This window comes from Syzygium oleosum, unplaced genomic scaffold (genome assembly GCF_021117445.2).
Source record: "Syzygium oleosum isolate NSW1041296 unplaced genomic scaffold, Sole_v2.1 Sole_v2.12, whole genome shotgun sequence".
In the NCBI taxonomy this organism is placed as follows: Eukaryota; Viridiplantae; Streptophyta; class Magnoliopsida; order Myrtales; family Myrtaceae; genus Syzygium; species Syzygium oleosum.
The window spans coordinates 1,503,881-1,521,223 of record NW_026607496.1 but is presented as its reverse complement, the minus strand read 5'-3'; the positions used below and the strand labels follow the sequence as shown (position 1 = coordinate 1,521,223).

The following is a 17,343-nucleotide window of genomic DNA, read 5'->3' as shown; positions in this document are numbered from 1 at the left end:
GCTTGGACAGTAAGCAGGATTTCTTGTCCATATTCTCCAATTTCTAAGGTCGCCATTAAGGAGAAATTTCAATGATGACGTATGCCCTAGACTGTGAAAGAACGAAACAGAAGTTGGCCTCTCTTCCGGATCTGCCACGAAATTTCATACCATTGCTTAAAAATGCTCCGAAGAATTGTTTGATATATCAAGACCCATTCTATAAAATTGTGTATTAAGACCAATATTCGAATTGCGTGTTGAAATTGGACCCGCATGCATGGTGCAAATTTCACTTTCGATTTTTAATGTCACTTGATATAAACTTTGTCGACAGATGTAGACACACTTACCATTATTCAAAGGCTGAAGTACAAGGCAAAAAGAAAACGGTAGTGGGGAAATTGTTGGGAAGTTATCACATGGTGTAGCTCTAGAGAAATAGAGAGAGAGCTTTACATGATGGTACAACAAGGTGGTTCGGGTTCCGTCACAATGTACAGAGGCGGCGGCGGCGGCGGCGGCGGCAGCGGCTCACGTTCCTTGGGCTTTTCTTCTTTCTTCTCCTCTTTGACGTCATCCACCGTCTCCAACTTTGCATGACCCACGCTCTTGCGAAGCTTATTGACGAGGTCGACTGCATCGACTCCGTCCCCCGTTACTTCAATCACGTCTCGGTCTGCTCCTTTCATACTCAATGATTGGAACCCTACATGCATCAATTGAGCAGAGAAATCATGGACTAATCAAGCTCGTTCTACAAGCAAGTCGCATGAAACACATTTTGATATAGCACCATAGTCTTGTTAGTATCTGTCCAGTCGATTGGTACAATAAATTTGGCCAATCTAATTTACTACGGTTAGGGAAAAAGCTGCTAAAACTCAATCAAAACGACAGTTCTCTGATTTCCACAAGCTACTGGTGGTTGAATCTTTTCTGCAATGTGATTCTGCAGTAGGGAAAGAATAGAATTAGCTTCCAAGGAAATGGAAGTAGTTCAGGTTCTATGCTTTGTTTCTCAGCCTTCTCAATTACACATGGCAAAGAAAGGTTCTCTTTTCTTGTAAAAGCTTCTTGGATGCTTCTGTCAATCCTTGAAACCAATTCATTCTTTCATGCAACAAGTTTCTTTTTGGACAAGGACCTCTTCAGTGTCTGCTTCGCATTCTTAACAAGCATTACAACTAAATTTTTATCTTTCTTGTGGACAACCCTAAAAATAAACTGCTTATGTCGTTTTTGTTTTCGATCATTACCGGGGACGGCCGCCGCAATTTGAAGAGCCTTCAAGCGATTATCTTGCCTTCTAAAATTCGGGAAGAGCAAGTACTTCCGATTCGTAACATTCATGTTGGACACCTTGACCACCACCTTTTTCTGCAAGCATAATGAACCGTGATCATGTATACCAACATTTTCTTGTAAACTAATCAAACATTAGTATCATACTAGGTTACGCACCTTAGTCATCGTCTTGGTTTGTCAACAATGCTCTTCGATGGACCTGCAAATAATTTTCCAATGTTGAGTATTCTAAGTTTTAGACTGAGCGGTTGGGGTTTGATCTGTATTGTAAAGACGAGAGAGAGAGACAGAGAGTGTGTGTTTATAGCCATTTCCTTGAAGAACGTTGGTTCATATTGAGTGTTGACTGGAGTGTTTTACGGGGAAAAAGCGAAATGTCGCGACAAATTTCAAAGAGAAAAGGTGGAAAGTAGCTAGACACAGCACGGGGAGACTTGTGTGGGGAAATTTCGACGCGACCTGCCTCCAAGACAAGTTCGTATAGGTCGGGATCATAACATATGACGTGCAGATTAGGGCAAGGCCAGCGGCGACAATGTATTCACCCTAAATACAAACCCTAGCTGCTCAGTCATTAACGAGACATGTAGAAAAACCCTGTTTAGAGAGTTTAAATGTACCATGAATCGAGAGAATGGACATGCAACGTGGAATTTGTCTTTGCTCGCACCCAACACAATGATACCCCAAACCTACTATTTGCCTCTCGTGAAAGTATTTTAGTTGCTCGATTACTGAAGAAACATATAGAAAACCTTAGAGATTTTAGATGTACCGTAAACTAAGAGCACGGACATCCAATGTGGGGATTTCTCTTTGCTTGCACCCTGTGAGATTTTGTGGGATCACTGCTAACCATTCTAAAAGCTTAAACTATTAGATTAAGACGTCATTTCATCACTTTAAGTATTTCATCACTCCCCCTCACGCTTAGTCTGGCTTTTTTGCCTAATACTAAGTGTAGACATATTTAATTGGGGAGGCAAATTGGGCCTGAAAATATTCGAACTCAAGACCAGCTCTGATACCATGTAAGATTTCGTGGGATCAGTGCAAACTGTTCTAAAAGATTAAGCTATTAAATTAAGGCATGATTTAATATTTAAGTATTCTATCACATCCGACACAATGATACTCTAAACCTACTATTTACTTCTCGAGAAAGTATTGTACGGATCGATTACACGGTAGACGTGATGTAACTAACTAATTGCTTTACCGCATGGTGCGTCCCAGGTTGGGGACATACATTATGTAATGTGTAATTCCCTCGTCATCACTATTACAAAGGAATACATCTTCGGATGGAAACCCCAAAAATTTCGGGCACAAATTCTAAGACATCTTCAATGGCTTTTTCTAAGGAAAATGATAAATCCTTCTCATGGTGAAAAGAAAGGACATGTTTAAACCACTCGAGCCTCACAACTTTGGCATTCAATCGCAACAATTAAAAACAGCCGACGGGCTGCCAGCCAATGTCCAGAAGCTGGACGTGTTTCCAGCGCGGTAACCAGGCATCCGACGCCACGATGCAGTCCCGATCCAGACTTGGTAAAACCCCATTTTAGAAACTTATATTCTATCATAAACTTGTGAAAACTCTAGAGAGCTCTTGAAAGCCGTCATGTAAGAGAAATAAGAGCGTGAGAATACTCCTCTTTCGTGATTGATTCATGTGGGTTTGGATGTACCAAGGATCGGGAAACGCTTGAGTGTGAGTATTTCGAGGGATTGTAATCTTCTCTTAACCGATTATGAAGGAACCATTCTATCAATCTCTCCCTGTACAGTAGGCACACCGCCAACCCCATAAATCAGCTGTGTTCAGCCTTTATTTTCGTGATATATTTCTTGCTCGAATTGTCTCGTTTCTTCATGCTTTCGAGTTACTCGTGAAAATCTAAAGGACAAATTAGAAGGAAAAATGAAAATAAAATCAACAAATATCTGAATTTGTGCAAGATATGGAATGATATATAGCTAACTTCATATACCACACGAAAGCGACAAAGACGTTTAAACAATCGCATCGATCACGCATACACATATACATGCGCGTACATAACATAAACACATACTTTACACTTGATAGGATTGGGATCCTACGTTTAATGATTGAATTTGATTAACATTTTTCGATTAATCACGAGGTAATATCATCTTTTGAGGATGAAAAGGACATTACCTCAACCCTTATCTAATCTGCATGACATTACATAGAGTTTGATTTTGGATATCTATGGGAAAATAAATCAATCTTTCATGAAAGTAACTTGCGTATTAGATGATGTAACCAAGATATTGACATGATGATTTTTATAAACTCCCTAGACCAAGACCTGTAACTTTCGACAGAACGTGGTGGGCGCAAGAGGTTTTGTTCTTCAGGCCTTTGACGAATCAAAAACGAAGAAAGTGCGATGGAAATTGCCCCTTGAACGATCCGAGGTTGATCGAGCATTGAAAGTGTATGTTCCGGAGTGAAGGAGACGGTAGCAAAAGTTCCTCTTTTGCTCCCACCAATTGGTCAAGTACATGGAAATCAAGAAGAATGGTCGCGTTAGGTAAAGTGAGACCAATAATTCCCATGGCACTCTTGAGAGAAAGAAAGAATATCCGACTTGTCTAGCAACGTCGCAAATTACACCAAAATGTTGGTTGTACGGGAGACGGAGAGACGAACGGACATTTCAGGAAGTTAGAAAAGAATCGATGTTGAGCTCCATGCGGTGCGGGTGCCGGTGCTGGTGCTGGGGAAGAGGAAGCTTCCTTCTGCTCGGTCGTGCCTAGTCCTGAGAGTCACCCCACCGTTCCGTTTCTTCCAATCGATCGAGATCGAGATCGAGGCTAAAGTCGGGTGAATTAAAAGCCCTGAATCAGCTTTTTTATAGGGATCGATCTCCAAAGGTTTCCTCCAAATTGCAAAATCATCCGTCCCTTTGATCCCTCTACACTATCATAAAATTTCCTATTTTCATTCCCTTTTTTATCTTGTTCTAAAGACAAATTATAATCAGATACATCTACAAATGTACCACTCATTTTATTTCTCTCATCCCTCTTTTCATTTTCTCATCATGATTTCTTCTCGATAAGATTAAATTTATGAAGTTTTTTTTTAACTACATAATTTTAAAGTTTAGTAATCAAATAAAGCCCGTTTAATATTTCGCTAATCGGGATTACAAACATATGCAATTTTGCGTATACTAGATAGATAGGCCTGTGAAGGGTCATGGGCTATGGGCTCTAAGGAGTAAAATCTATCTTGTGAAACATGTATTAATTTTTTCGATTTTTAGAGTGTATGGATTAGCCTTCTCATTGTTTGTACGTATGATAGTATCAAGAAATGAAAGATGTTAGAAGAAAGATTATTGACAAAACTAATCGGATGTTGATTGATTTCCACACCATCCAAACATAAAGCTTACAATTTATCATATTTCTTTCTAAATCTATCTTTTGTGTGTATATATAACACGGGAAACTTACCAAAAAAGCCATAAACTTATTGTGATTATGTCAATTTAGTTATAAACATTTTTTTTCCAGTTGAGTCTTAAACATTTAGTATTCGTGTCAATTCAATCCATCCGGCCAATTTTGGCTAACTGCTATAGACGTGGACGCTGGCCATCCTACGTGGGGCGACCGACGCTAACGTGGACAGTTTTTAATAATATTTTTTAAAAAAATTATTTTTTATTTACTTTTTTCTTTTCTTTTCTTTTTCCTTTTTTTTATTTTCTTTCTATTTCTTTTTTTTGTTTCTTTCCTTCTTCCTCTAGCCGATCACCGGACCTCGCCGGCAACTAGACAGGCTCGACCGAGCCATTGCTAGGTGAGGGTGAGCTCAACCTCGCCGGCCAGAGGAAGAAGAAAAGTAAAAAAAAAAAGGAAGAAAATATAAAATAAATAAATAATCGAAAAAATATTAAAATATTATTAAAAATTGTTCACGTTAGTGTAGGCCGCGCCATGTAGGACGGCCAATGTCCATGTCTGCACCGGCTGGCCAAAATTAGCCGGATGGACTGAATTGACACAAATGAAAAAAGTTTAGGATTCAATTGGCAAAAAAGACTAAATTTGCACAATTGCAATAAATTTATGACTTTTTTGATAATTTTCCCTTTATAACACCTAAGGAGAGACAAAACAACACCAATCCTAGAATAACCATGCCCCGAAAATTACATCCAGGACAGGGCGCTCCAAATCCATCCTATACAAATCTCGAGGAAATTACACCCAAAGCCAAGAGCAAATAGAAGAGCCTAAAATCATGACCGAAATCTCGTGCACCGAATTTTGACGACATCGTTAGCCGTATCGTCGAACCGGCGTCAGTACCGTCAGTCGTAGGCGTGACAAAGGAGCACAATTGAACGAATGGATGTAAGAGGACGAATGATTAAGGCTGTGCCAAGACCAAGACCACGGATCTGAAGCACGTGGGCGTGGATCGATGGCTTGTGCGAGGGAGTCCGTGGCCGAAACGCACCGGAGGCTCGTGCTGCATCAATTGCTCAATTCATGGGGAGCCTCGTCCTTCTAATTTTCCAAACACCGATGCCGTTCAGATCTCACATTGAACTTCTTCCCCAACAAGGACAGTCAAACTATCTTTTTAATAGTCTAAGTTGTTCAATAAATGCCAGTTTTGACACGTGGTCAACCTCATTTGTATAAAAAAAAAATTGTCCATGCAATATATATTTTCACATGGGCATGCTTGAAACTGAATTGCCCATATGACATTAGTGAATGTAGCTACTAGATAATCTATAAGTTCATATTGTCTAAGACAATTTGCATTAGACATGGTTGAGAAAAGGCCTATTGCTCCATGCAATTTGCGATCCTCATTTTGGTCAACCGGCTGTGGGAGCTTTTACATGAGGGGGCTGCTCTTGACCTAGTGAATATCGCTTATTCTGGTGTTTATCAGTGATGATATACAATTGGTTTACGTACTAATGAACATCTTTATACGGGAGCTCTTTCTCTATTATTTCTTTCCGCCATATCCTTAAGAGCAGGTTGGTTACACTTACACCTACAATCGAAATGGAAACCGAGCGTTTCGTGGTTCAGAAATGCCGAATCTCGTCTCAATCATCATTTGTCGGGACTATTCGGTGTAAGTTCTATGTCGATAAGACTCCTCATCGACTAAGTAAGGCCAAAGGTGAAACCTCAATGAGCCCCAGCATATTCCACGGAATCTCCGTTGCAAGGGCAAAACTCGAGATACACTCAACCGTCTAAAGTAATTTAATTAAGTCTGATCGATCAATTATAGAGAAAACACGTATTTCGGGTGCCAACTTTTCCTAATACTCTCATTTCTATTTACGAATCTTGCTTTTTTACATTTTTAATTGTAGAAATCTTCCTTTTGATACTTGAAAGACGGCGTACTCCGGGAAAAAAGTAGCTCAACTTAGGGCTTAAAAAAGGCTGGGCGAGCCTAAGGAGACGTCAGCTCTAAGAAAGCATTTTGCATGGCGAACAACGCATCCAATACTCATCAACCCCCCTTCTTTATTACCAACGCCTTGTGCCTCTGCTTCCTTATTTATATCTGACAAATGCCAAGTAAGAAGAAGCGAAGCAAAACCCACCAGGTTTCTCTCGCGCAAGTATGGAATAACTTGCCATGAAGCAATGAATCCTATCCTTTTGAGGACGTGCTCGCCTGGTCCCTGATAACTCCCAGCAGAGAGGAGAAGCAGGAGCAGGCCCCCTGAAAGAGTGATGCAACATGAGCACTTCGAATGCCGCCTCCTCGCCTACCTCGTCCTCGTCGCACCGGTCATTTTGTTCGCTTCTGGTTCTCTGTCTTATTGCGCCGCTCACGTTGATCTCGGTCGGTCTGTTCGCTCTGGCCGGTAATGGGCCGTCTTCTCGGCTTGAACTTGCCTTGCCGTGGAAGTTGAGAGTTGGTTTCGTCGGCTCGAAAGCCACCGCTGCACTGTCTGCACTCAGGCCCAACGATTCGTACCGCGCCATGGAGTCTCCGTGGCCTATGAGTTATTCGGAAGAAAATCAAGTAGCTTTTGCCCCTCCAAGTGTAAGTATGAATTGTGCCTTTTTGCAAAAATTTCGTGCTTTTCTTTTCTTTTTACACACCCTGAATGGCCATTCTCTAATAATCCTCGGATCTTTCGCTTGTCCTTTCTATTAGGCGGCCGAGAATGAGACGCTGACGGAGAAACTGGAACCGGATGAACCGGCCGCCATCGAAGAGCCTGTGAGGGTTGTCAAAAGATATAGCAGGTTAGGAGGAAAGGTGTCGGATTTGGAAAGTGTTTGTTTTGATGTCCTTTACACAGAGATTTGAGTTAAAAAGCCGGGCCTTCTGTATGCTTTTTATAACCTCCCGATTGAGTCAGTCACACTTATTTGAGGGCATTTGATCACTTGGGCAGGTTAGAGAGGCTAGAGGCTGGCCTGTCCAGAGCACGGTCCGCCATCAGGGAGGCCGCTCTGATCCGGAACCTGACATCGGTCCATGCCGACGCCGACTACGTCCCCCGAGGACCGATTTATAGGAACGCCAACGCTTTTCACAGGTATCGTGCTGTTCTCTGATTGCCGTCTCCCTATCTTCCTTATGATTCCCGATCAATCCTGTGTCGCTCGATAACGTGAACCGGAGAAAAGAAATCAGAATCATATGTTGGCGACAATATGCAGGAGTTATCTGGAGATGGAGAGGCTGTTCAAGATATATGTGTACCAGGAAGGGGAGCCACCAATGTTCCATGACGGGCCATGCAAGAGCATATATTCCACAGAGGGGAGGTTCATCCATGAGATGGAGAGAGGCCACAACCAGTACAGGACCATGGACCCAGATGAGGCCCTCGTCTACTTCCTCCCCTTCAGCGTGGTCATGCTGGTCCAGTACCTCTACGAGCCCGGGTCCCATGAGACGCACGCCATCGGGCGTGCCGTCGTCGACTATGTCGACGTCATCGCCGCTAAGCATCCGTTCTGGAACCGGAGCCTCGGGGCCGATCACTTCATGCTCTCTTGCCATGATTGGGTAATAATGCTAACATCACATTTCAAGACGGGTCGAAAATGTGTCGATCTTTCGTCGAGCACTCGTACTATTTCGATTTTGATGTTGATGGAGCATTTTTTTTGCAAAATAAACATAAGAAGAAGATCGATTTTTGCCGTTTCCAGCTTTTCGGGTCAATCAACTTTGGTGCTATCCAATACATCACAAGTCACGAAATGTTTGTTCAGGCTAAAGTTTTTCAAACCCATTGTCCGAAGTAACCAAGTACATTACTCAAAGTCACTGCCCGTTTGGGCTTCTTTGCACTCAAAGGCTTGATTTCTAAAATAGAAATGATCATATTAGCATGCGATGTCTTGGTTTCACTAGCATCTTCAATCCTGCTAACACCGCATCACGCGATCCGTTTCAACTTTCCGCAGGGGCCGCACGCGTCTTCCTACGTGCCCTACCTGTTCAGCAAGTCCATTAGGGTCCTGTGCAACGCCAACACCTCGGAAGGGTTCGACCCCTTCAAGGACGCGCCGCTCCCGGAGATCAACCTCAAGACTGGGGAGATCTCCGGCCTCCTGGGCGGCCCCTCCCCATCTCGCCGCAGCATCTTGGCCTTCTTCGCGGGCCGCCTGCACGGCCACATCAGGCACTTGCTGCTGCAGGAGTGGAAGGACAAGGAGGACCCGGACGTGCAAGTCTACGACGAGCTCCCGCGCGGAGCGAGCTACGAGTCAATGCTGAGGCAGAGCAGGTATTGCCTATGCCCGAGCGGATACGAGGTGGCGAGCCCCAGGGTCGTAGAGGCCATATATGCCGAGTGCGTGCCCGTGCTGATCTCCGACGGCTATGTGCCGCCGTTCAGCGATGTCCTGAACTGGAAGGCCTTCTCCGTGCAAGTGCAAGTGAGGGACATACCCAACATCAAGAAGATACTGATGGGCATTTCACAGTCTCAGTACCTGAGGATGCAGAGGAGGGTGAAGCAAGTGCAGAGGCATTTCGCAGCCAACGGGCCGCCGAGGCGATACGACGTCTTCCACATGACCGTGCACTCCATCTGGCTCCGCCGCCTGAATATCCGGATCGCCGACTCGACTTGAACCCGCAAGCAGGTCGAGCATATGATCAGAAGGAGAGGCCGTCCCGGCTGTCCTTTGTATGTCTAGCATTGCTGCGCGGGAAGGATGAGCAGATTTGATTAGTAGGGAAGAATTTAGTCTCATGGTTGTGTAACAATTTTTGCGACCATCATGTTTTTGGATAGACCAGTTTGAAAGGGACACTGCCCATTGGTAGCAGCCCAAACATAGGGCAAGAAACCACGTAGGTTGGACTTTCTGTTCTCGAGATGTTTACAATCAAAAAGTTCTGAACAATGCATAAGTAAGATTGTATCGCAAAATTGATATGAAACTTGTCCAATAATGTGTTATACGGACAATTCCATTTTAAACTTTTTAATTTGCCGATTTAATCCTCAACCTTTGGATCAGAGCAAATATTAAGTAGGTCGATCTTGTCACGTAGGCGTAAGGACACTATTCAGCGCTCGCCACGTGTCCAGGTAGACCCCGTTAGTTGATCTCTTTGTCTTCTTCAACGCTACTTCTTCTTTTTTTTCTTTTTATTTTTTTTTCCTTTCCGCGGCGACCAGCCACAGGCAAGGGCTAGCGAGGGCGTCGGGCCCTTGCCGAATCTGGCAGGGGCCGCCCTCTCTGGATCTGATGAGGGCGAGGACGAAAAATCAATGAGTGATCTGACGACGAAGTAGGAGCCCTCGGTGAAGAAGCGCATCGGTGGAGTTGATGGCAAAGCCATAATCAATGTGGAAGGAGACGTTGCCTTAAAAGAAGAAGAGATTTAATAAGTTTTTGTGACTATGATCTTCATCACGTCATTTAGTATATCAAATTTACATTACCTCTTCGCATCATTCGGAATTTTTCACTTTTTTTTACAAGACAAATGAAGAATATTTCGTCGCGAGATGAAGCCGTCTCAACAATATAGATTTCATCAGTTAATCATATTACTAATAGGTAAAAAAATCACTTTGATTCTCAGAAACTCGCATGCTTTCTCCGATCAAGTACGGTTCTTCGGATTGAGAGCAAGTCTCTTCATCGAGAAGTGCGGAGAGGATGAAAGAGAAGATCGGAGCGGCGAGCGGGGCGGCCGGCTCGGAACCCAAACCCTTCGTCGCCACAAGCCCCTTGATCATCGGATCTTGCTCTCGTTTCTGAACTCTTAATTTGTCTAACCAAATTCTTGACTTTTGCATAATTTCTCAAACTTCAAATCGGGTCACTTCGGACCACCGTGTCCTCGAAGCAAGCGTGAATTTGGCACAAAAAAATTCGAGTTTGCCACGGCGAACCACATCAGTCTAATGCAGAGGATACTAAAAAATCTCGAAGACGTCTGAAATCAACAATGCTCGAGCAACGAGATATTTTTAACACGAACGCGGCACTTCAAGCTATTCACGTCAAAATCTTGCTCGCTTCCGCGAACACGTCACCTTTAATGATTCAATTTAAGGTTCAAACAGCTTGATTAGAAAAATTGCGTAAATTCGAAAAATTGGTAAGATAAAAGTAAAAGAGATAATGGTATAAATGGTCCTTTAATTTTGGTCAAATGTGCAATATGGGCTCTGAACTTTAAATCTATTCGATGTGATCTATGAACTTTAGGCCAAAGTGCAATGTAATCCCTAAATTTTTAATTTGTTCAATACAGTTCTTAGACTTTTGGTAAGTGTTCAATTTAATCATTGGGCTGTATAAAAACGTTCAATATTATGTTTTATTAATTCAAATTAAGGGATAACATTAAACATTTTCATACTGTTTAGGGAGTAAATTCAACACATACTAAAAGTCCAAATTCTACAGATACTAAAAGTCCAAGGACCATATTGAATAAATTAAAAGTTCATGGACACAACATAGCATGTTGGGCTAAAACCCAACACTACATTGAATAGATTTAAAAGTTGGGTTAATACCACGAAAAAACTTCAAACTTGTACACCCGTGACAAATTTACTCCAAACTATTTTATTGACCACAAAAACCCCAAATTGGTACACATGTGACAATTTTACCTCGAACTATTTTTTTGACCACCAAAAACCCCAAACTGGTACATCTGTGATAATTTTACCCCGAACTAATTTTTTGACCATCAAAAACCCAAAACCGGTACACCTGCGAAGGCTCGGGCCCTCGCCAGCAGCCGGCGGGGCTCGCCAGCCCTGGCCTCCAGCCGGTCGCCAGGGAAAAAGAAAGGAAAGGAAAAAATTAAAAAAAATTTGAAAAAATATTAAATATATTATTAAAAGTTGTCTACGTAATCGTCGGCTATGCCACGTAAGCCGGCCAGCATCCACGTCAGCAAATATATGGTCAAAATTAGCTGGAATGACTGAATTGGCACAAAGACAAAAAGTTTAAGACTGAATTGGCACTAAAAGAAGATTTATGACTAAATTGACATAAATACAAAAGGTTTAGGACTTTTTCAACGCTTTCCCCGAAAAATATTCAATATAATCCCTAAACTTTTGGCACATGTTCAATATAGTCCTTAAATTGAATCATATAGCTCATGAACTAAATTGAACATATACCATAAGTTCAGGGAAGACATTAAAGAAATTAAAAGTTCAGGGATCACATTGAACAAATTAAGAGTCCGTGGGCTACATTGCACGTCGGATCAAAATTCTAAGGGGCTGTTTAGGTCATTTTTCCTTTCAGCTTGTGAGTCGGTTCCCGCCAAAAATGAGAAAAAAGAAAAAAAGCGTAAATGAAACAGAAGAGGCGGAGCGTGGGGGGGGGGGGGTGGGCCGTGTCGCTTTCCCGAATCTCTTTTGGCCGTTCCGTTGCGCTCCTTCTCGACACGCGTCTCTCGGGATCCCTCTCGCTGCCACCTCCACCATCTGCGATCTCTCTCTCCTTCCCTCCCTCATCGTCTCCATCTTCTTCGTGAAAAACTCTCTCTCTCTCTCTCTGTGCGCGCTTCGGAGCGCCGGCAATGGAGGTCCCCGTAGGGTTCCTGGCCAAGCTGTGGAGCTTCGTCACTTTCCTCCCATTCTTCTCCTCCCTCTTCCTCCTCGGCCTCCTCAAAGGTACGCGCGCCGTCGTCATCTCCTCCTCCTCCTCCTCCTCCTTCGTGCCGTCGCGATTCGGCTCGTCTTCGTTCCCAGTCGAGCGAGACCGATGGTGACGCTTCGTCGGCGGCGAGCTATTGTGCGAATCCTAGCAGGCTGAGCACTGCGGGTGGAGAGCTGAGTTTGATCGAAGTTTGCCGATCGTTTTGATTGCTCAGCCAGAAAAAATAAAAGAGAAGAAAAAAGAGGATGTCCTAGTAAATTCAGAGAAATGCGTGCTTCTTGTTGTGCTTAGTGGCTTCCTGTCTGTATCCGTCGGTGATTCCCGCTTTTTTCTTTTTTCTTTTTTACGACAGCGGCGTTGGTCGGTCCGGTCGTGGTGTGCATCGTCGGGATGGGAAACTCGGCCGTGATCATAGGGCTGTGGATTGCTCATTTTGCCTGGACTTACTACTGTGTGGCGAGGTAGGTGTTACTGTGGATTCGCCGGTCGGACTCCTCTGTTTTAATGCTTTGCACTTCGTGTTTCGTGGCGATGATGATTTCAGGACCAAGAGGCTGGGGCTGATTCTGAAGATCCTGGTGCTGATAATACTGCCAGTGCCTCTAGTCCTTTGGCCTGTAGTCGGGATTGCGGGAAGCCTGTTGGGTGGAGCCGCGTACGGGGTCTTTGCTCCCCTGATAGCCACCTTTGAAGCGGTCGGAGAGAATGTGACGGACAAGCTCTATCTTTGCTTTCTTGTAAGTCCCCACTTGGGTTCTGAGTCTAGTTTGCTTCTCGATTCTCGGGCTTCTCCTTTCGAAGAAATGAACCTCCCGAAACGACCCCAGCAATTCGAAACTTGTAACTTGGAAACGGTGTCTTTGTGTTGATTTCCAGTACCAAGATGTTCTTTTTCTATAGGGTATCTACAATACGTTATTTAGAAAAATTGCGAGCTGTTTCAGAGAATATAAAGATTTTGTCCATACATACCTGTCGAAGACGTGTTAGGGGCGCACCGAGCAATGTTTATGAATAGTGGCCTTACAGAAGGTTGACAGCTAAAGCATGCAATTTTGTGTGGAAAGCTTTGCTTTGCTTTCTGTGGCAGATGTCTGGCTAGTTACTGATAGGATCTGGTATCTCTGGTTGCCATGGTATCAACTTATGACCACAACACTTGTCCTAAGAAAAAGTCCTTTACAGGGAATAGGCAGCTGAAGATAGAATTCAGAGATTAGCTTGCATGAGTCCTTCCGTCGTGGACCACTTAGTTGTTCTCTCCTAACCTATTCATAAGTTCCTCTAGTCAAAAAACCTTTTGCAACTTTAGACTTCAGTTTTAACAGTACAGTCATAAACAGTAAAAAAAAATTATTGGCTGGATGGAACTTAATTGCGAACTGTTGTTGACTTGAACAAGGCGATCGTCTTTGTTAATGTTTATCTTTCATTCTGAATAATATATTGAAAGCAACAAGAAAGCAAAAACTCATGAGATCCCTTATAGTTATTGGATGATTTTTTACATCTCCAATCATAAGTAAGCAACCACTCTATGTGAGAGTAATACGTTACCCGTAAGCCAGGGATGTGCATCGCTTTTTGTTCGTGTCTTATATACACGTAATCTCTTTCCAACTAATAGCCCTGTCCTTTAAATTCACATGCACTCTTTTATAGTCCGGTTTGTGCATAAGGAAGTGTTAAATGATCCCAAATAGCTTGTTTACGGGGTTCATACGGGAGTTATTTTCATATAATAGCTTGGATATTAGTAGGTTTTGGTATTAGATAGAATGCAGTGGCGAATGTAACTGACTCCATTGAGTTGGAAAAAGCTTGGCGGTGGTTGTATTTTTCTTATATAGTTATTGCTCTCTCTTTTAATCTCTGTGTGGTAACTGGAAGTCCTTTCTTTCCGGTTATTCACTTTCACAACAATATGCAGCGCCTGTATCTCAATTGTGAATATGGTTTTATGGTACCAGGATGGTGTTTGGTCCACGGTAGAAGGAAGTTGCACTGTGGTACGGGACTTCACTGATTTCTGCTTCCACTCCTACTTTTCCTTTATGGATGAATTGAGAGATAAAATACAACCAGATGAAAAGCCCATGGACATCAAGTAAAACTGTACCTTAGTTTTATTTTGTAAAAATATGCAGTATGGCAACTATGGCACATTCACATTATGATATTATCTTTAGGTTATCAAAGTTGCCTGCTTCTTTGATGGCGAGTCTGATGGGGGTGGTAGTAGATGTTCCTTTGATCATGGCTGTTGCCCTGGTGAAAAGTCCATATATGTTGTTCAGAGGGTGGAAGAGACTACTGGAAGACTTGATTGGCCGAGAAGGACCGTTTTTAGAGACGGTGTGTGTCCCATTTGCGGGGCTTGCCATAATTTTGTGGCCTCTTGCCGTTATTGGAGCTGTGACAGCAGCTTTCCTTTCTAGCTTTTTTCTGGGGTTATAAAGTGGAGTAGTTGTCTATCAGGTACTAAAAATCTGCCACCTTCTGAAACATCCTTGTAGTTGAACGATTTTGCATCAGTGTGTTGATAGCTTTTCTTTATCCTCGAGTTTGATCTGAACAGAAATACCTAATTCCAGGAGGATTCGCTTCAAATGGGAGTGGCCTACATTGTGTCGGTTGTCTCATTGTTCGATGAGTATGTTAATGATTTACTTTACCTGCAAGAAGGGTCTTGTCTGCCAAGGTGCATTTATGATCTTCTTTCATTTGATCATTCATGCTTTGATAATCTGTGAGGAATTGTTCTGCTACAAATTGATGTTTAAGTTCGAGCCATCAATTGACAGCCAGGCCCAAATATCGTCGAAACATGAAAGCTAGCCTCGAGAGGAAGAATTCCAGCGTCAACAATGGATCAAGGGATGGCAAAGGAGGTCCATACATTTCAAAACTATATTCACAACAGTCGAGAACATTGAAGGGGGCTATCCAACAGTATAGACCAGTGCAAGTAAGATCAATCATACCACCTCAATCATCTTTTCAATATGATGTTCGCCAACAAAAATCTTATCTCTGCAGTTGTGGGATTGGCTCTTTAAATCATGTGAGGTTAATGGTAGGATACTTCTGCGTGAAGGTTTGATCGATGTTAAAGACGTTGAGGATTGCATATTGAAAGGAAATTGTAAGAAGTTAGGCATCAAGCTTCCTGCTTGGTCAATCTTACAATGTCTGCTAGCTTCAGCTAAGTCAGAGACTGACGGTTTGCTCATCTGTACGTCTATCAAATCTGAGTATTTCGTTTGTAAAAAATTGGTTAGTTCTATGTTATTTTAAGGATTCTCACGGATGTTTTGAATGGATTCACAGTTGATGATGTGGAGCTTACAATGATGAACAGTCCGAGGGACAGGATGTTTGAGTGGTTTGTTGGGCCTTTGTTGATTATCAAAGACCAAATCAAGGGCCTCCAGTTAACTGAAGACGAAGAGGCGTGCCTTAGAAAGCTAGTAATGAGGTGCAAAAATGAAAAACTCAAGGAGTGGGACGATACTGGTTTTCCATCAGATGACAGTGTGAGAAGGGCACAATTGCAAGCAATAATTAGAAGGTATTAGTATGTGCTCAATCTCTTGCCCCTAGGATAATAGGTAATACAGAAATGTACACTATCAAACTGAATGTGCCGTGTCGATTAGATTCGGCCCATGCCATCCCTCCTTCACCTACTTGAAATTGAAAGGCTGACGGAATCAGTTTCTTTCGTGCATTACTTAATGGTTGCAGGTTGCAGGGGATTGTAGCTTCCATGTCCCGACTGCCGACTTTTAGACGCCGGTTCAGAAATCTGGTGAAGGTGTTGGACATAGAGGCTGTCCTCGCCGCTTCCTCAGCGAACCGAGTGGGAGGCATCTCGAAATCTGGATATGGTAGGGATAGCTCCACAGGAACCGCCGATGGGGAGGAGAGAGAAGCAGGGCGTGTCAGCATGCCTGATGGGATCGTCTAGTGATTTTTTTCGCCGCATGTGATTAAGGTTTTAGTATACATAGATGGTCATACACTGTTAATAGTTTCACGGGATTAGGAGCTGTATTGGATTGAACCAGGAAATCGATTTGCCAAGGTATGTACAGAAGTATTTGCATCGGCTAATGTCTTGGGTTCGCTTGTCTCGTGCTCCGTCCAAAAGCTTGCAGTCAGAATGTGGACCCTTCTCGGCCGATCGGGGGATTTGCATATGGCTGCTGGGATACTCTTCAAGCCTATCTTTCTTTGAAGTCGGATGAGCTAAGAACAGAAATGCTAGTTTTCTAGAAGAGTTTAACGAAACAAACATATTTTAAGGAAAATTGTTAGTTTACATTTGTTTGCCAGAATGATAAATTATCTTCCCCCACTAGATAGTTGGAAAATAATTTCTCGAAAATAGTTTTTTCTCCAGACAAACGGACCCAAAAAATATAGTATATGAAAACTATGCAATTTTTTGTCCATTTTACATGTGAGGTTAATCATTTTTCTTTCATAGAGAGAAAAATAACCTCGGCTGCGTCAACAAATTACATGTGGCCATCAATACCTCAGGTGCGTGGTAACATTGATTGAGAGAAAAATAAGATGGACATTACTGATGATATGAGCTTTGTTTATTTGAGTTTAAGGAAAAGCAAAAACTGTCTTTGTTTTTTCTTTTACCATCTTGTCAAAATTTAAAAAATTTAAATCATAAAAAATTACAACAAAGATATCAGTCGTATTTTGTAAAAGCTTCAAGTGTGCCGGTATTTATAATGTCGAAAGACGTGAGCCGCAAGATTTTGATCAGTAAAAACTGAAAAGTAAACAAGTTAGTCATGTTATTATTTCAGAAAATAATATCGGGCGTCGCGAGAGCAACGCCGTGCTATTTCGTATAGCTCAATTAGATAAATAATA

At 42.6% G+C, this 17,343-nt stretch overlaps 3 protein-coding genes across 3 annotated transcripts; 2 read left to right on the top strand and 1 right to left on the bottom strand.

Annotated features, from left to right (window-relative positions):
- Window positions 1-315: 315 nt before the first annotated feature.
- LOC115664011 (heavy metal-associated isoprenylated plant protein 47-like) lies at window positions 316-1,580 on the bottom strand. The gene is made up of 3 exons (XM_030585962.2): window positions 1,444-1,580; window positions 1,239-1,359; window positions 316-688 (listed from the first exon to the last, which is right to left on the bottom strand). The coding sequence occupies exons 1-3, from the start codon at window positions 1,450-1,452 to the stop codon at window positions 435-437; spliced, it is 384 nt and encodes a 127-aa protein (XP_030441822.1). The 5' UTR covers window positions 1,453-1,580; the 3' UTR covers window positions 316-434.
- A 5,026-nt stretch (window positions 1,581-6,606) lies between these two features.
- Window positions 6,607-9,755, top strand: LOC115664012 (probable glycosyltransferase At3g07620). The gene is made up of 5 exons (XM_030585963.2): window positions 6,607-7,369; window positions 7,484-7,575; window positions 7,728-7,871; window positions 7,996-8,347; window positions 8,752-9,755. Exons 1-5 carry the CDS (start codon window positions 7,061-7,063, stop codon window positions 9,421-9,423), a joined length of 1,569 nt encoding a protein of 522 aa, XP_030441823.1. The 5' UTR covers window positions 6,607-7,060; the 3' UTR covers window positions 9,424-9,755.
- A 2,574-nt stretch (window positions 9,756-12,329) lies between these two features.
- On the top strand, window positions 12,330-16,553 carry LOC115663129 (uncharacterized membrane protein At3g27390). The gene is given in 10 exon segments (XM_056316425.1): window positions 12,330-12,458; window positions 12,797-12,905; window positions 12,989-13,181; window positions 14,415-14,551; window positions 14,634-14,922; window positions 15,039-15,145; window positions 15,253-15,412; window positions 15,484-15,679; window positions 15,775-16,015; window positions 16,192-16,553. Coding segments are annotated over 10 exon segments (1,749 nt in total). The 5' UTR covers window positions 12,330-12,364; the 3' UTR covers window positions 16,415-16,553.
- Window positions 16,554-17,343: the final 790 nt, after the last annotated feature.